Raw genomic sequence first — 14747 nt, forward strand, 5'->3', positions numbered from 1 at the left:
GAAATGTTGATATACATGAAGTCATGAACACAAATTTAGTTGTCCCAATTCAACCTAAACGAAAATTAGGATTCGACCTCGAGTCCCATAAATCAACACTCACCCACCCGACAAATGGCCTAATCATTATAGTAATTAGTTTAATAATAATATGTATAAGCAACATCAAATTGACACGTACTTACACAATATATACGGTGAAAAATAAAAGTAAAAAAAAGAAAATGGAATCACAATTAATAAGAACTACGAATGATTGACAAAAATAAGAAAAGTGAAATATTTTTATGAATTTTCATATTTAAAAAATATGAAATATATTTAAAAGTGGAGGGAGCATGAAACACGCATATCATATTATAGAAACTCTGTAATAATACTGAAGTGAATGCCTATATTATTAGGCAAATTAATTTGAACCTACTTTATGATACAAAGTTATCATCAGTTAATCTTGAACATAAAATGACAAATATTTATTAGGGCAGAGTACGGATAGGGTATTCGATCCAAAGTGCTAATTCGGATCGGATATCCATATTAGCAATCCTGAAATTAGATATCCAATATCCAAACCAAATGTTCAGATATCTAATGTTCGGGTATCCAAAATAATCGGATCAGATGCAGATATCCATACTTTTAAATTCACTTTAAAATTAAGTTTGAAACACGATTATATTCATAGCCTTACATGGTGATTTTATTTAGTATTCTTACTCCAATGTTTCCGACATAAAATTTAAGTACCACTTAGATATTTTTCTAGTATTTTAAACATTAATTAAGTTGTTGTACCAAATAAAACTTTATTTTCTTGAAGTTATACTAGAAAACTATAGTTTCGGATCGGATCGGATATCCTAATATTTTAATTCTAATATCCATATCCAAACCAAAACCAAAGATTTCAGATCAGATATCCAAGCCAAACTTAACTTTCGGTTCGGATATCCAAAACTTCGGATCGGATTGGATATCAGATCGATTTGGATAATCGTTTTTTTGCTCAACCCTACTATTTATTATAAAATAGCCACGTTTTAAAATTTCATTATAACGCAAAAACATCACAAACGAGAATTTGTGCTAAGTGAATGCCCTCTCACACTTTAGGTCCAAATGGTTATACTAGGATCACTTTAGGTCCAATGGTCCATATACTAGCACTAACGGGTTGCCGGACTTAATTAATGATTCATGACTTAATACAAGTATTCCAAGTACTAGTTAAAAGAAGGCGTTTTAGCCACTAAACACTTAGGAATCTCAAAGTTAATTGTGGAGGGTGATAATTTATGTGTTATTAACTCACTTCACAGTACTTGGCAAATTCCATGGGAAATCTCTAGTATTATCAAGGATGTGAAATTAGACCTTCATTTGTTCGATGAAGTGATAATTAAACATTACTTTCGTGAAACCAACAAGGTTGCTGACTTCATGGCTTATGTTGGACATTCATGTCCAACTCTTTCGAGGTGGTTTGAAAGCCGGCGGCTTCAACTTACCTTTCTCATTCGAAATAATGAGATAGGTTGCTCCTACCCTATAGGATCAACTTAGTTTTCTTACCTTATAAAAAAAAAAAGTACTAGTTAAAATTGGACCATACTTTATCGGGCTGGACAAACGCATTTGATCACACATGTCAATTCATCGAGCACAATTATCCAGTTGAACAATATGCCTTGACGGGTGAGTGAAACAAATTCTCATTTAACACGATATTATCTGTCTTAAACTTAGCACAGATCAAATATCATATCACTTGAGTATATATGACAAATATATTATATTTTCTTATGCATTTTTATATATACAAGTGGTATGTACTTAACCAGTATTAAGCTTAAGGTATTGCCATCTTAAGAGAGACTCAGGGTAAGATTATTGGTAGTTTTGAGACAAGACTTTGATAAGTCTTAAGACAAGACTCACTCAAGACTACCAATAATCTATCCTAGTTTTGACAAAGTCTTAAGTTGAGTCTTGCAAATCAAAGACTCAACTTAAGACTTTGGGGGTGAGTTTTGACCCCATCTTAAAGGGAAATTAACCAATGAGTGATTCACATGTGTCATTTGTTTTTTGTGAAAAAAATGAGTAAAGTGGAAAAGTAAAGTCTGAGGTGAGTCTGACGGATAATGTATAAAATTTGAGCTGAGTCTGAGGTGAGTTTGAACAATAAAGAAATAATAAAAGTTAGTGGGAAGCTGATATGACAGAGCCTTAAGACTTGGGAGAGTATTACTAATAATCTCACCCTTACTAGGTGAGCAAATCTACATAGAAAAAAAGCCAAGTTTTTTGGAGATTTGTGATTGACGGCTGATTTTAGGCGTAAAAAAGTAATTTTATAATGTGGGGCCTACCCATGATCGTAACGACAATTAATTACAATTTTCAACGATTTTTTTACAAGTGTTTGAGTAATTTTTTTTTTTTGAATTTATTATTAGTACATTTCAATTTAATTCAATGTCAATTCTCTAACTCAATTTCAATTCATATTTTTTTATTTAATTGTCGATAAAATAATATTATCTCTTATTGCATTCATACAAGGTTAGTATATTATAGTTTAAAACCGACCCGTGCATTTTTTTACACGGGAGTAAAACTAGTACTCCCTCCTATTCTACATAACCGTCTCATTGTGAAAATGGCACAAAAATTAAGAAAGTGAGTTTAGACCACACAAAACGGACAATGGGATAGTTATGTGAATAGACGGAAATGGAATTGAATTTGGACCACACAACACTTACCAAAAATAGATAATGGGACAGTTACCCAACTAGACGGAAATGGACAATGGGACGATTATCTGGAATATGAGGGAGTATAAGCTAATGCTAGATTCCAATGGAAAAAGTTTGAAGATAGACAATCAAAACAAGAAAATATCAACTTTCACGCAAATTATTATTTCAGACGGGGTATTTCCCGTGTAAAATTAGACGGACTAAATATAGTCATTTTACGATAAAATGTTACTATTTTTTGATAAAATATTGTCATCATTTCCAGGATAAAAAGTGACAACTTTAGTTATAATATTTTGTTATTAAATGGTTACATTCTATTAAAAAGTGGTGACATTTGGTCCGTAACTATCTTTTCTATAGTACTATGTTGTTAACTTTGTATGCACTATTTGCTTTGGCGCATCATAATCTCAAAGGTAAATATTACGATATGTTCGATATTACGATATTCTATTTTCTTCTATGTTCTTATTTCCAAATAGATTAGGACGGTATTGTTATTTAGAAGTCCTAGTTTATGTTAAGTATCCTTGTTTGTGTTAAGGTAGGATTATGGAAATTGTATTAGTATAAATAGGGTGCTTATTATCAATAAAACATAGATTGATTTTCCGGAAAATATTTTATCATGGTATCATAGAGCAGGTTAAAATCTTCTCCGAAAAAAAAAAAACACTAAAATTCGTTTGTCATGGGAGATAAGCCAGAGCCCTCGGCATCAAGGACGGATCCTTCCTCTCCGTTCTTCCTTGGTACCCATGATCGACCAGGTGATCATATCACTCCTGTGAAACTTAAGTTAGATAATTTTGATGACTGGGCTCACAACGTTCGAGTCGCACTCCGATCACGAAGAAAATTTGGATTCCTTGATGGTTCAATAGAAGGACCAAAGGCGCCATTCAACAAGGATGATTTTGAGACAGTTCATTGCATGCTCGTCTCATGGTTAATGAACACCATAGATCCAGAGGTAAAATCGTTACTTTCCAATTATGATAATGCAAAGAAACTTTGGGACGACTTACATGAACGCTTCTCCCTTGTCGATGGACCTCGTATTCATAAAATTAAATCTGACTTACATGAATGTTCTCAAACAAATAATACTTCTGTCGCCATATACTTTGGAAAATTGAGTATGTTGTGGGATGAACTGGACAAGCACGAACCAATAATTTCTTGTACTTGTGGGAAGTGCGAATGTGACATCGGGAAAGCTTATGTCTCTCGACGTGACACTGATCGTCTACATCGCTTTCTTCTTGGACTTGATCGGTCATCCGAATACGCTTCGATTCGTTCTGTTCTTTTGTCTCAAGATCCGCTGCCAACCTTAAATCGTGCTTTTCAAACTATCTCACAAGAAGAACGTGTGAAGGGAATTGACAAAGCCAAAGAAACTACGGTAGGACAGTCTAGTGGGTACGTGGTTCGTTCTCAACCCACTCGCTCTCCTGCCAAAAGCTCGAGTACAGATTCGAAATTCTTAAGCAAAGAAGAGCGAAGCAAATTACGATGTACTCATTGTAATAAGGCTGGTCATGACATAAATATGTGTTTTGAGTTAATGGAAGAATTGCCGGATTGGTGGTACGAACTCAAGGGTGCAAAACCTCCAAAGCGCGGGACTGGGAAGGTCAATGGAAAAACAAATTGCACCGGGAGTAGCAGTGCAGGTCACACTCGTGTAATTACTGATCATACGTCAAACCGTCTCGAAGAAGAAAAGCCGGTGAACGTATGTGGCATACCTACCCCTCGATTCACAGGTAAGTGGATCATAGATACCGGGTGTTCACAACATGTTACGGGTACTCTTTCCTTACTCACTAATGTCAGAACACTTGGAGCAAGAATGGTGAGATTGCCTGATGGGCAAAATGTGCAGGCTACTCGTATTGGACGAGTCATGATTACAAATTCTTTAATACTCGATAATGTCTTATATGTGCCAAAATTAACTTGTAACTTGTTTATGCCTTCGCAATTATGTGATGCTCGAATTGCGAATTTATTACTAACTCTAACATATGTACTATACAGGCCCTACCAACGAGAACGATGATTGGCATGGGTGATCGTGTCGACGGACTATACTACCTTCGAGACAATGAAAGTTGTGTTGCTGGGCATTTGGATGCGTCTTCTCCTGTTAGTTTATGGCACCACCGACTGGGACATGTGTCTGAGAAAGTGGTTCGTTTTTTGCCTTTTATTAAGTCATCAAATAAATGCTTGTCGGTGCCCTGTGAAATTTGTCACCGAGCTAAGCAAACTAGGACTAGTTTTCCAATTAGTGATAGTACTAGTAGTCGGATTTTTGAACTCGTTCATTGCGATTTATGGGGGCCTTATGACCCTCCTGCTTCTTGTGGTGGGCGGTATTTTCTCACTATTGTAGATGATTTTTCGCGTGCCGTCTGGATTTATTTACTTCCTAATAAAACAGAAGTGTTTAAATATTTTATGGAATTTGTTGCTATGGTTTCCACTCAATTTTCGGTGAAAATAAAATTGGTTCGAAGTGATAATGGAACAGAATTTAATTGTCTTCAACCACAATTTCGCTCCAAAGGAATAATTTTTCAAACTTCTTGTGTGGGGACTCCTCAACAAAACGGGAGGGTTGAGCGAAAACATCGTCACATATTAAATGTCGCACGTGCCTTGAAATTTCAGGGCGGATTACCTATACGATTTTGGGGTGAGTGCATTCTTACCGCAGCATACCTTATTAATCGGACTCCGTCCTCTGTTCTAAACGGGAAAACGCCATATGAAATGCTTTTTGGGTCAGCACCAACGTACACTAACTTACGAGTTTTCGGATCGTTATGTTTTGCTCATAATCAAAAGGCAAAAGGAGATAAATTTGCTAGCCGAAGTCGTAAGTGCGTATTCGTTGGCTATCCATTTGGGAAGAAAGGGTGGTATCTTTATGATCTCGAAAACAACGTTTATTTTGTTTCTCGTGATGTTCAATTTTATGAGACTGTTTTTCCCTTCCTTGAGCCTGAAAGTGTTAACATTTCACCTGATTCTACCCATGAAGACTTAAGGGAGGGTACATGTGATTGGTTTGGTTATGAAGCAAAGGGAGGGACACCTCAAATTAATGTGCCTGCACCTGAAATTAATGTTGAAACAGGGCCTGCGATAGAGGTGCGAGAACCGGAAATTAATGTTGAAATAGAGGAGGCAGGAGATGAACCACATGGTGAAATAACCAATAAGGATGGTGTTGGTATAAGTAGTGATAACGCTGCCACAGAGGACGAGCTTGGTCGTGGGCAACGGATTCGTTTTCCTTCGACTTTGTTACGAGATTTTGTGGTTGAGTCTACAGTTGGTGGTAGTAATAGTCCGTCTGATGCTTCAAAAATCACCGTGTCTTCATCGCTCTCAGGTACGCCGTATCCTCTAGTACATTATGTTAATTGTAATAAATTTTCTCACTCTCATCGTCAATTTTTGGGAGTTATTACTACACATACAGAGCCAAAGAATTTTCAGGAAGCTGTTAAACTTGAAGGATGGCGTACTGCCATGGATGCTGAAATGCAAGCATTAGAAAATAATGGAACTTGGACCATGGAACCACTTCCAGCGGGGAAGAAGGCGCTTGGTAGTAAATGGGTGTACCGAATAAAATATAACTCCGATTCCTCTATTGAGAGGCTCAAAGCACGCCTTGTGGTATGTGGAAATCACCAAACTGAAGGACTCGATTATGATGAGACCTTTGCTCCGGTGGTTAAAATCACTACGGTACGTACTTTCTTAGCTGTGGCTGCGTGTAAAAATTGGACGCTACATCACATGGATGTTGACAATGCGTTTCTTCATGGTGATTTAAATGAAGAGGTGTATATGCGGTTACCTCCGGGTTTTACTCCTACCACTCCAGGCCATGTTTGTCGACTTCGTAAGTCGTTATATGGGCTCAAGCAAGCTCCTCGGTGTTGGTTTGCTAAACTAGTTCGTGCTTTGACTGACTACGGGTTTGTTCAGTCTCATTCTGACTACTCTTTGTTTACTTATTCTAACGGTGATATTCAGCTAAATATACTTGTTTATGTGGATGATTTGATTGTCTCGGTCAATAATGATGCGGCCTTGGCGTCATTTAAAGACTATTTGCGTTCTTGTTTTCCAGTAAAGGACTTGGGAGCTCTCAAGTACTTTCTCGGTTTTGAAGTTGCACGAAATCCAGAAGGTATCGTGATTTGTCAGCGCAAGTATGCATTGGATGTGATAAGTGAAGTGGGTTATCTCGGGAGCAAGCCCGCACTTACACCCATTGAGCAAAACCACTCGTTGGGGCGTAACACGAGTGCTCGATGAGTGACCCCGAAAAATATCGTAAATCGATTGGGCGTCTACTTTACCTGGTCAATACTCGTCCCGATTTGACGTACGTTGTTCATGTATTGTCTCAATTTATGCACATGCCTCGAGTTGATCATTGGCATGCTGCATTACGAGTTGTGCGCTATTTGAAAGGTTCTCCGGGACAAGGAATTTTCTTTCCCGCCTCATGTGATCTTACTTTAACAGGATGGAGTGATTCTGATTATGCGGCTTGCCCTACGACACGCCGTTCCATAAGTGGTTGGATGGTTTTTCTTGGGAACTCCCCTGTTTCATGGAGATCCAAGAAACAACCTATAGTGTCTCGTTCTTCTACCGAGGCTGAATATCGTGCTATGGCCCTTGTTACATGTGAGATAAAATGGTTGAAGGGCTTACTCGAAAATTTGGGCGTTTCCCATCCTCAGGCTGCTACACTATATTGCGATAATGCATCGGCACTTCATATTGCTCAAAATCCTATATTTCATGAACGAACTAAGCATATTGAAGTGGACTGTCATTTCATTCGAGATGCTCTTATTGACGGATTAATTGCAACTGACCATGTTTCTACAACGGATCAGTTAGCGGACTTGTTCACCAAAGCTTTGGGTGGTACTCAATTTCACAAGTTATTGCGCAAGATGGGCATTATCAATCTTCATGCTCCATCTTGAGGGAGGGTATTACGATATGTTCGATATTACGATATTCTATTTTCTTCTATGTTCTTATTTCCAAATAGATTAGGACGGTATTGTTATTTAGAAGTCCTAGTTTATGTTAAGTATCCTTGTTTATGTTAAGGTAGGATTATGGAAATTGTATTAGTATAAATAGGGTGCTTATTATCAATAAAACATAGATTGATTTTCCGGAAAATATTTTATCAGTAAAACTGCAAACAGGCGGAGGATTATATCTTCTACTTTATCACCCCAGATCGGCAGCCGCAGGCTTATACACAAAATGCACTATACACAGAACCGTTAAATATTCGCAAAGCTTCCTCAAAGCTTACTACGCACAAAACCACAAATCGGGGCTCCGCGCTCGGGAGGGCGCGGCGCAACGACTAGTTATTCTAAAAGTCCCCAAGGGGATACACTGTTCATATGAATATGAACAGTTGAAAACGACACAAACTGTGTCGTTTTGGCGTGTTTGTTTTCCTTAAACTGACTAACTTCTCTGGGCTTTGTTAGCGCTACTGGGTTTTACAGGATGGGCCTTTATACAAATGGATCCAGTTTTGCATTACAAAATACAAACACTCTTCTCACTTGTCAGCTTCTTTTATCACTTCATTTTCCCTTTTCTCTTCCCGTTCATCCATTACCCCCTTCTTTCATCATATATATATAGCAATTAATCAACGTATGCTAGCTGATCTTCCCACTCTTTTTCCTTTTCTATTTGTTCTTTAAATTATATTTCCTTTTTGCCATGGTAATTATAGTACTTGTGATCTACAACTTTAATGTGTTCTTACTGACGCCATGTTCATTTCTTATTGTTCAAGGTGGGTACATACCAAGTTGTGCACAAGATTGAAAGGGGGGAAACACAATCGATCAGGTATTCATCTAAGTTGTTCTATTGGTTTACATTCAATTTATGTCTATTGGTTTACATTCCATTTATGTCTATTGATTTACGTTTCATTTCTGGTTTTAATTATTTCTTACGCCACTGATAAATTTCTGGAATTAAATTGGGTTTAGATTTGATTAGCCATAAATAAGTAGTTATACGCAAATGACATCATAGGCCAGTAAATATATGTAAATAAAAGCAATGTATTTTCTTTTGAGGTTTTCAACAAGGTATCTCACTATCTTTTTCTTGGATTTAACTTCTCTCTATTTAGTTACAACATTTTCTTATTACTATTTCTTTGCATACTTATTAATTGTACTACTGCTAATAATAATATCATCGCTTTCTTGTATTAATTTTCGCTCTTGCTAGCCGGTGAACTTAAGCTAAAAAGTTGTGTTAAGCCACAGTTGCCCCGCCCCATACGACCTGCATTTTCTCAAAGGTTCCTCTTTTCCTCATATATTGATAGCATTTTCCTTCTATTTATTCTGGACATAGCTGACTTTACCCTACTACAAGGGATTAATAGAAAGTTAATGGGAATCATGTCAAGAAAGTAAAAATTTAAAGCGCTATACAAGACACCAGGAAAACAAATTCTGGATGTTGCCAGTTCAGGGGCTGGTGAATTAGGTCATGGAAGTGCCATGTGCAGGTTCAATCTTGACCCGCTAAAATAGTTATTCTATCTTTTATAAGTTATGACACTTATTTTCAGATATGACGTTTCTTCTTGACGCGTTTTCTTTGTTGTCGAGAGAAAGAAAGACGGATATAAGGAGTGGGAGAAGGAAAAGGAAAAAGCCGTAAAGGCCTTTATCTCGTTAGTTTTAACAATATACACGAGAGAGGGAGTGGGGAAGAGGCCAAGATGTTAACTTTTTTTAACAAATACACATGAGAGAAAGATACTGAGGGGGCGGGGATAGAGGCCTTTACGTTGTTAGTTTTAACAAATGTGAGTGAGACTAGGGGAGAGCGAGAGTGTTGGTTTTAAAACGAAAGGGGCTTGGTAGGGAATCAACAATCTTATTCCAACTTTTGGTGTATTTGCACATCCAACGAACACAAGTTATTTCATTTACTGTTTTAACCTTTGTACAAGTTTTTAATGTATATTTGCACATGCCGCGAAACATAAGTTATCTCCATATTTGCACATCCAGCGAACTGATGATGTATTAATTGACTGGTGTACGTGAGATGAATGAAGGAGCGTGGGAGGGATAAATAAGGTTGCAAATACCTGAATTCCAAGTTTGTTGTCTCATTTTCTACTTCGGGAAAGATTAAAGGAATAGTGGTAAAATAAGAGATCATTATATTAGTTTTAACAAGTGTGTGTGCGTGCATGCGAGTGACTAATTAGATTCTCATAGTAAATATACTTTAATTATTGAGCGCGAGAGGTTGCCTTGCAGGCAGGAGAGGGAGGGAGAGATTAGATTTTTAAAACAGGTTGTTTCAATACAATGGAGATATTACAACTTTGGTCCAGAGGTAATTTCTGATGGACTCATCCTTGTACTTTTTATACGGGAAAGATATATATTTTCTGAATCGATATGTAGCATCTCGTAGTTAGAATGTCTATCACTGGGAAGAGAAGGAGGAGGAAAGGAGGTTGAGGTTGGAGGAGGAGAGGATGTTGGAGGTTAGAGGAGGAGGACGAGGTTAGAGGACGAGAAGCATATTGTACTATCGTTAATAACTTATCTTCCCTTATAACAAGGTTAGAGGAGGAGGAGAAGGGGAAGGAAGTTGGAGGGAGGATGTTATAGGTTGTATCATCGACTCATCGTTGATATGGACATTTACCTTCCCTTATTAAGTTATAATATTGATTGCTGACTCAATGCTATGTAAAATTATTGCTATTTTTTGCTATGTAAAATTATTGCTGAAGCATCAATAATTGGTCTTCTGTTTTGCAGCTCTTTTCTGATGTTGTTCCAAGCATCAAATTTGTAACCATCTTTTGTGTCGTAAATATTACTTTGGCAAAATATTACTTTGGCGACATCTTTTGTGTCATAAATATTACTTTGGCGAAATATTACTCGAAGCACAAGCAAGAATCAAAGACAAGAGAAGAGGAGGAATCCATGAGAAGAGCTCTCTTCAAAAATGTGTCACTCTACGCTACCACCTTCACCAAATCTCCCCATATCCCTCATTATCAAACCCTAAATTTAATTCCCAAATTCAATCTCCCCATTTTCCACAGATTTTTTTCTGAAGCATCCGGTTCTTCTGATCAAAACCCTAATCATCCTCCTCCTCCTCCTGCTGCTGCTGTTGAACACACCAGCTTGAAAACTACCCAGGAAAAAAATTTAGACTTAGTTGTTGAAGATGTTGATAATGAAGGTATTTATTAATTTTGATTCAATTCTATGTTCTTTTAACCAATTACTGATTGTATAGTAGCTTGTTGATTCGTTGTTCATTGTTTCTGTTTTCATTAGTAAGTAATACGGAGTATTGCAAATCCAAATTAGCAAAAATGTCGATGATTTTTGGAGGAAGTAGTTAGTATAGACCTAACTGTGGTTTCTCTGAGAAATTTATGGATATAATTTGGAAGTTGGGTTGTTATTTTTGGGATGTGGTTGATTTTAGGTTCTTGTTGAGTGCCAGATTGAAACCGATCAATGCCTTTGGTGTCGTCTTGTCGGCGTAAATGAGTTGGGGACATTGGGAATTCTATTTTCTCCATAATCGAGGAAGTTGCTTACTTAGACTCCCCTAGGTAATAGGGAATCCGTAGGGAAATCTAATTCTTGTATTGAGGCAAAAAGTTGTAATCATTTCTTAAGAGATGAAAAATCGTGTGAAATATTACTTCCTAATCATTAAGGTATCTTATAGGGAATTAAACGACCACTATGTGAATGAAATGTATGTTGCTTGCGTTATTTTGCTTTATGTTTCTGATGGTAAATATTTTTGGTTGACTCCAGAGCTGAAAACTAGGATAGGGAAGTACTTTGAGGGTGATGAAGAGGCACTCCCATCAGTTCTAGAAGCCATACTGTCGAGAAAATTATCAGGAAAGCACGAAGATACTGATGATGAGCTGACCGAAGAACTACGCTTTGCCCCATTGGAGAATGTTGAGGATAAGGAATTCGAGTCCGATTTTGATGAAGCTATTCAGACTGATGAAGATATTCCAAACTTATGCTCTGCAAAAGATGTAGTTGTCAAGAGGATGTTGCAAGATGAATACTTCAACATGGATGACAAAAAGTGGAATGCCATTGTGGACGAAGCAAAACAACAAGGATATGTAGATGATCCTAAGGAGTGTGAGGAGATTTTGGAAGATATGCTTTACTGGGATAAACTTCTCCCAGGTAACATACTCGTCAATTTATAACTTTTTTTTTTTTTGTTTTTTCATTATTTTGGAAAAAAAATATCTCAATCATGCATTGTTTTATAGATATTATGGCAACTATTGGAATGTACCGAACACTTAAATTGACATTTTTCATTTACTATACTATACACATGTAGACTGGAACTGTTTTGAACATTTTTTGCCCCTTATCTCCATCTGTGTTGTTCGTTTACTTCCTCGCCCTAGTCAATTGTTTACCTTTAGTATTTTTGCAAAGTGAATTTTAAAAAGAGGTAAGCAAATGTCCGAGACATATGATACTATTTTATTACCTTTGTTTGCCTTATAATCTTAAAATATCATTAACGTATCTATCACATTTGTACGATCAATTGGGCACCTACCCTATGCTGTTTAGCTTTTCAGTGTACTCTTGCATGAAGTTTGTAGGAGATGGACATTTAAAACCAAGTGCCAGCATCCTAAAGTTCTTCGTGTGGGTGTGTGGTGATATTTGGCAATAAGCTTGACAGTTCCGACTTATTTTGAGTTCTGTTGCAACCTGTCTCTCTTATATCCTTCGAATTGCATTAAAAGAAGAGCTAAACATATTCTAGGTGCCTTCTTGGGCGAAATTTGTGAAATTAATATTGGTGAGCAATCCCATTTGTGAAGCTATGGTCTTATGGAGCATAAGCCGACATTTTTCTTGTAGTCAGTTATATGGCGCTCAGTATAAGACCCACCACCAGGGCTAGGAAATGGGGAAACAAATTTCTTAGGACTAAGAGAATGAGGGATGAATTAAAAGAGTTAAAAGGGAGAGTTTAAAACTTTGAATGGTTTTTCATGGTCGTATTAGCCAGGGAAGTTTTATCATAAACTGTTAATGGTTTTTCATTGGAAAAAAGTTTTTTTTTTTTTTTTTTTTTTTTTTTTTTTTTTTTGTCATTGGGAAACAAAGTTTTCATGGCATTTAGGGTAATTGAAAATTAGACACTTCCTTATGTTCTTTGGAAAAAAAATGTTGCCTTCTAAATCCAGAATATTTTTAGTCGAATTTTAAAGTTGCCTTCTAAATCCAGAATATTTTTAGTCGAATTTTAACCCTCCAGTGACTAATTTTATATTACTCTTTCCCTTTGACCTTTTTAATAGCTGTAACTTTTTTGATAATTATATTGTTGAGACGTGTGTTTGAATGACTAGTAATTTGGATGTAGCATCTGACCTGTCACCATTATGATTGCTTTCTTGTAGAGGACATTAAGCAGAAGGTCCAAGCAAAGTGTGATGAATTAGCGGAGAAAATGGAAAATAATGGACTTGAAGTAGAAAAAGCATATGAGCAATTCAAGGTGTTTGAGGATGAGATCGTAGCAGAGCATATAAAGAAGAATGAGGAAGAGAGACTTCTTCCAGAGTCTGATGAGGTGGCGAAGCCTGTGGATAAAAAGAGCGATGATCCTCCTGGTGTGGGTCCCATCCTCCGATGGCAAACACGACTTGTACTTGTTCCTGGTGGAGATGCCTGGCATCCTAAAAACAGAAAGGTAAAATTATCAGTGACTGTTAAGGAGCTTCGACTGTCGAAATGTCAGTTCCGCCGAATGAGAGAAATAGTTGGGAAAAGGTATCATTCCGGAAAAGATGAGCTAACAATAACTAGTGAAAGGTAACGTTGAAATCCTTCTTACATCTATGATTATGCATCCAGATTTCGAGTAGGCAAACCTGTGATACGTTCAAACTGTCACTATGTCGTGGATAACCGCTTTATCTTTTCAGTACTATAAAAACACAGTAACATATGAGACGGGGTTGCATGCGAGACGAACCCATTAGTTAAATGAGGATACAAGTATTTGGGTTGGTCTCACATCTCACATATTGGCAATAGTATTATCTGTTCTTGTCTATTATGGATTCTGACAAGAAATTTGTATTGTTAATAGTTAAATACCTTGCGGATTTAGATGATACAGTTTTTTTTTTTTTTTTTTTTCAAATGGCTTTTACTGCATTGCATATAATTCCCATCGTTTCAGGTTTGAACACCGTGAAGAAAATAGAAAAGACTGCCTGAGAACTTTGCTAAGCATAATCGAAGAGGCTGGAAAAGCTACTGCTTTGGTCGATGAGGCTCGGACTGCTTACGTCAAACAAAGGCTCATAGCAAATCCAGCTTTCATGGCCAGATTACATGCCAAGACCAAGCAGGCTCCAACTGCTATTCCGGCATGAGTAGTTCTACTACAATGGAGTTTTGATGGGCTTTTACAGTTACGCGGTTAGTGAAACACGGTGGAGTATCTCTGTGTTCTTCATTGCTCTACACATAGTTGATTGAGAGAAAATTATTGGTGATAGCTTGCGAAACCGTTCAAGTTTCTTTGATTGCCCGCGCTCTTTTTTGTAACAAATCGTTTGCTAAAATTTGAGGTTTCTTTGCCTCATTTTAACTGGATGAAGCATTGTTATAGAGATAGGGTAGAGTTGATCTTTTCCCCCTTTCTCCTTTAAATTTCTTGTTATGTTTTTGACTTTGTTTCGTGTTGCTTAGGCAACCCAATTTAATAATTGACTATATGCATTGGCAGTTCAGATTGTTGCTTCATTTTCTTGTTGGTTTGGATGATATCGGCCGGCTATTATTGAACAAACTTGATTTA

The 14747-nt window shown here is 37.0% G+C and overlaps 3 protein-coding genes across 3 annotated transcripts in view; 2 read left to right on the forward strand and 1 right to left on the reverse strand.

Annotated features, from left to right (window-relative positions):
- Positions 1-2650, reverse strand: part of LOC141610949 (nuclear poly(A) polymerase 4-like) — a 125009-nt gene extending 122359 nt beyond the window's left edge. The window contains exon 1 of the mRNA XM_074429267.1: positions 2631-2650. The gene's annotated coding sequence lies outside the window, so the exon portion shown is untranslated. The remainder of the gene's footprint in view (positions 1-2630) is intronic.
- An 812-nt stretch (positions 2651-3462) lies between these two features.
- Positions 3463-4839, forward strand: LOC141612899 (uncharacterized). Its single transcript, XM_074431646.1, has one exon. The coding sequence runs from the start codon at positions 3463-3465 to the stop codon at positions 4837-4839; it is 1377 nt and encodes a 458-aa protein (XP_074287747.1).
- Positions 4840-10112: 5273 nt separating this feature from the next.
- On the forward strand, positions 10113-14679 carry LOC141610952 (uncharacterized). The gene is made up of 5 exons (XM_074429272.1): positions 10113-10229; positions 10664-11099; positions 11693-12088; positions 13336-13750; positions 14124-14679. The coding sequence occupies exons 2-5, from the start codon at positions 10835-10837 to the stop codon at positions 14317-14319; spliced, it is 1272 nt and encodes a 423-aa protein (XP_074285373.1). The 5' UTR covers positions 10113-10229; positions 10664-10834; the 3' UTR covers positions 14320-14679.
- The last annotated feature ends 68 nt before the right edge of the window (positions 14680-14747 follow it).

Source organism: Silene latifolia, chromosome 11 (genome assembly GCF_048544455.1).
Source record: "Silene latifolia isolate original U9 population chromosome 11, ASM4854445v1, whole genome shotgun sequence".
Taxonomy (NCBI): Eukaryota; Viridiplantae; Streptophyta; class Magnoliopsida; order Caryophyllales; family Caryophyllaceae; genus Silene; species Silene latifolia.

Excerpts from the sequence above, each read along its gene's own strand:
- LOC141612899 (XM_074431646.1), top strand. The coding sequence starts at position 3,463 with ATGGGAGATAAGCCAGAGCCCTCGGCATCAAGGACGGATCCTTCCTCT.
- LOC141610952 (XM_074429272.1), top strand. The coding sequence starts at position 10,835 with ATGAGAAGAGCTCTCTTCAAAAATGTGTCACTCTACGCTACCACCTTC. Across the intron at positions 12,089-13,335 it reads CTGGGATAAACTTCTCCCAG|AGGACATTAAGCAGAAGGTC; the intron begins GTAACATACTCG and ends GCTTTCTTGTAG. Across the intron at positions 13,751-14,123 it reads CTAACAATAACTAGTGAAAG|GTTTGAACACCGTGAAGAAA; the intron begins GTAACGTTGAAA and ends CCATCGTTTCAG.